Source organism: Nannospalax galili, unplaced genomic scaffold, assembly GCF_000622305.1.
Source record: "Nannospalax galili isolate Female #2095 unplaced genomic scaffold, S.galili_v1.0 scaffold511, whole genome shotgun sequence".
Lineage (NCBI taxonomy): Eukaryota > Metazoa > Chordata > Mammalia > Rodentia > Spalacidae > Nannospalax > Nannospalax galili.
In genome coordinates, this window is record NW_008331831.1 from 4017154 (window position 1) to 4020438 (window position 3285).

Genomic DNA, 3285 nt, shown 5'->3' on the forward strand with positions numbered 1-3285 from the left:
TTTTTAATGGAGTCATCAACCTTCAAAACATTTCTGATGTCATTTATACTTAGTAAAAGACATTTTCCTTATAAAACTACTACTACGGATGTGAATTATTGGGCTGAGAATGTAGCTCAGTTGGTAGAGTGAAATAAACAGAACCTTACTTATTTGTGTTACAAAGCCCTGTATCTCATAAACCACTCAAGGTAGCACAGGCCTGTAATTCCAGCACTTGGGAGATGGAGGCAGGAGAATCAAAAGTTGAAGGTTATTCTCAACTACTTAACTATTTCAAAGGCAACCCAAGCCATATGAGACCCTGTCTCCTACAGACATAACCCTGCCCCCAAAAAAGAATTCTTTTTGACTAATTTTATTTATTTTTTGAAATTTTTTCGATTGTTATGTATTATGTATGTGAGTGGTTTTCCTGTATGTGTATAAGTCCACCCGTGTCATACAATGCCCATAGAAGCCAGAAAAGAGTGTTAGATTCCCCTGGAACTGCAGTTACAGATGGTTGTTAGCTGCCATGTCAGTCCGGATCCTATGCAAGCACAGCCAGTGATCTTAAGCACAGAGCCATCTTACCAGTTCCTTATTTATTTTATTTTATTTGGGGTGGGCGGTGCTTCTTTTAAGACAGTGTCTTACTAATGTATCACTGGCTGGCCTGGTACTACCTGGTGTAGACCAGGATGGCCTTGATCTCATAGAGATCTTACTGCCTCTGCCTCCTGAGTGCTGGGGTTAAAAGTATGGGCTGCTGTGCCCAGCTAATTTTAACTTTTTAAACATTAACCACTTTCTTCAAGTATTGACTCTTCATTTTCTATAATCGTAGATGGCACTTAAAGTGATTGGTCTTGGAAAATGTCTTATTTTCTTAGCCAAAGGGAGACTCTGATTTGCTGGTAGTTAAAAAATAAAAAGAAAAGAAATCAAAATAGATTTATAGGAATCGTACCTGACTGGAGAACATGTCTATAGAGTGTATGATTTATGTTCTATGTAAGGGTATCTTCTCTGTTTATTGTAAATTACTGAGGAACACTATTCTGATTTCCTTGCCTTGGTATTTATTTATGGGCTCTCCTGTGTCAGAATTTCTCTAGATGTACCTTCATGACTTTTGCTCAAGAGCATCTATTTCCCATGCTCCCGGAAGAACCCATTTGTAGACATTTCTGAGCCTCTGCCTCTGTTACTAGGCTTGATAGAAGGTTTTGCTATGAAAGCTCACATTCTAAAAGTAGCCATTTTGTTGGATTTTACCATCATTCTAAGTTTGTTTTTAAGTCAGGAAGTTTCATATTTCTGATCTGTTAGTAGCACTTTTTCTTGCTCTTCAATACCACAGTGGACATATTTTCAGGGCTGCTTTATCATTTCTTTTTGGATTTAAAGAATAGTCAAGTAAACAACTTAATGAGGAATCTAATGTCATCTTTGACTTCGTCTTCCCCTACAAAGACTGAGTTGCCAGATAACTGCTGATTCTGTCTGTAACAGTTCTTCCTGTCCCTTGTCTCCTGTTTCTGCTCCTCCTCCATTAGTTCAGAAGCTCTTTTTTCTTTTAAGACAGGGTCTTGCAGTGTAGCCCAAACTTGACTTCTGTCCTTGAATTTATAATCATCCTGCCTTAGCCAGAATTATAGGCATGTGCCACCACACCTGACTCAGGATACACATTTATTTTAGTGATCATGTGTCAATACTTGTTTTCACTCTGGTGTATGCTGTACTATATATTAACAAATCAATATTCACATTATTTGTCTATAAAAAATGTTACCTAGTAATCATTTTGGTTTGGTTTGGTTTGAGTTCTTGATACAGAATCTCATTCTTTAGCCTGGGCTGACCTTCAAGTCATGGTAATCTTCCTACCTCAGCCTCTCAAGTGCTCTACCATACCTGGCTACCTGTTGATCTTAAGATATACTTCTGTATTATTTCTTTTCTTGTTGCTGTGGTAAAATATTTAACAAAAGCAGCTTAAAGGAAAAGGGTTTATTTTGGCTTTTAGTTCAGGTTACAGTCCATCACGGCAGGAAAGTCAGTGGCAAGAGCTTGAAGGAGCTGGTTGCTTTGCATTCTTAATCAGGAGCAGAGAGCAGTGAAGGCATGCACCCTAGTGCTAAGCTCACTTTTTCCACTCTTACTCAGTTCAAGATACCTTGCCTAGGGCATGGTACCTCCCACAATAGATGTGCCTTCCTGCCCTCAATTAATGAATCGGTATAATCCCCACAGACATGCTCAGACAAAACAAAAATAAAAGCCTTACTTGAATATTACTATAACTATTTGCTTTCTTTTTCACATTGTTCTTGAAGTGAATGAAAAGAACAATCTTCAGGAAGAAAATAAAAAGCTTTCTGAACAACTGCAGCAGAAAATTGAGTAAGTATTTTTCCTCAACTGCAACTGAAAATATTTTCCTTCAGCTTTTCTTTCTTTTACTATATTTAACTATATAAATTGAAAATACAGTTTGTTTTAATTTTTAAAAATCATGATGTGCTCTGCAATAAGAAATGTAAAGAAAATCGCTGCTTTCTGTTTTAGAGATATATGCAAATCTTTATGTATGATTACACAAAGAAAGTATCAACATTTTAATTAAGGCATTTGAATTTTTAATGACATAATATGGAAATTATTAAAATACTTAATATTTCAAATATTTAAAATTTTCATTTTTTCCAATTGTCTAGAAGCTTCGTAATAAGTATTTCCACAGAACTGTTTTTGCTTATAAATTTTTTTAAAGGTACTTGCCTTCTTTTTATTTATGTATTTTTTTTATGTGTATGAGTATATTGCCTGCCTAAAGGCACTCATGTTGCGCAGTGTCTGCAGGGGATCAGAAGAGGGTGTCAGATCTCCTGGAACTGGAGGAGTTACAGACGGTTGTTAGCCGCCATGTGGGTGCTAGGAATCGAACCTGGATCCTCTGAAAGAGCAGTCAGGACTCTTCTCCTCTTAACCATCTCTCCAGCCCTTTATTTATTTATTTATTTATTTTTTAACATCAAATCCACACCCACTCCCTCCCTTCCAATACCTTTCATATCTCCCCATCACTTTTTTCTGACAAATTTGTATATTCTTTCTTTCTTTTTTTTTTTTAAATGGGACTTTTTGCTGCTCTAACATTCCCCCTTCTGAAGCAGTAACCCTAAAATCTTTTAGGGATTAGATAAGAGTTCCCAAATGCTTTTGACATTTTTGGCCTTTGGAACAGAGTATGTTGCTAAGAGGCCCAAGGACATTTTGACTTTTAGCCAAGAAACT

At 36.6% G+C, this 3285-nt stretch overlaps 1 protein-coding gene across 5 annotated transcripts in view; it reads left to right on the plus strand.

Moving 5' to 3' along the window:
* Positions 1–3285, plus strand: part of Rbbp8 (RB binding protein 8, endonuclease) — a 76558-nt gene that overhangs the window by 32372 nt on the left and 40901 nt on the right. For all 5 annotated transcript variants that reach the window (XM_029560567.1, XM_008826974.3, XM_029560569.1 and 2 more), the window contains exon 6: positions 2325–2391. In XM_029560567.1, the coding sequence (XP_029416427.1) occupies positions 2325–2391 (67 nt within the window). The remainder of the gene's footprint in view (positions 1–2324; positions 2392–3285) is intronic.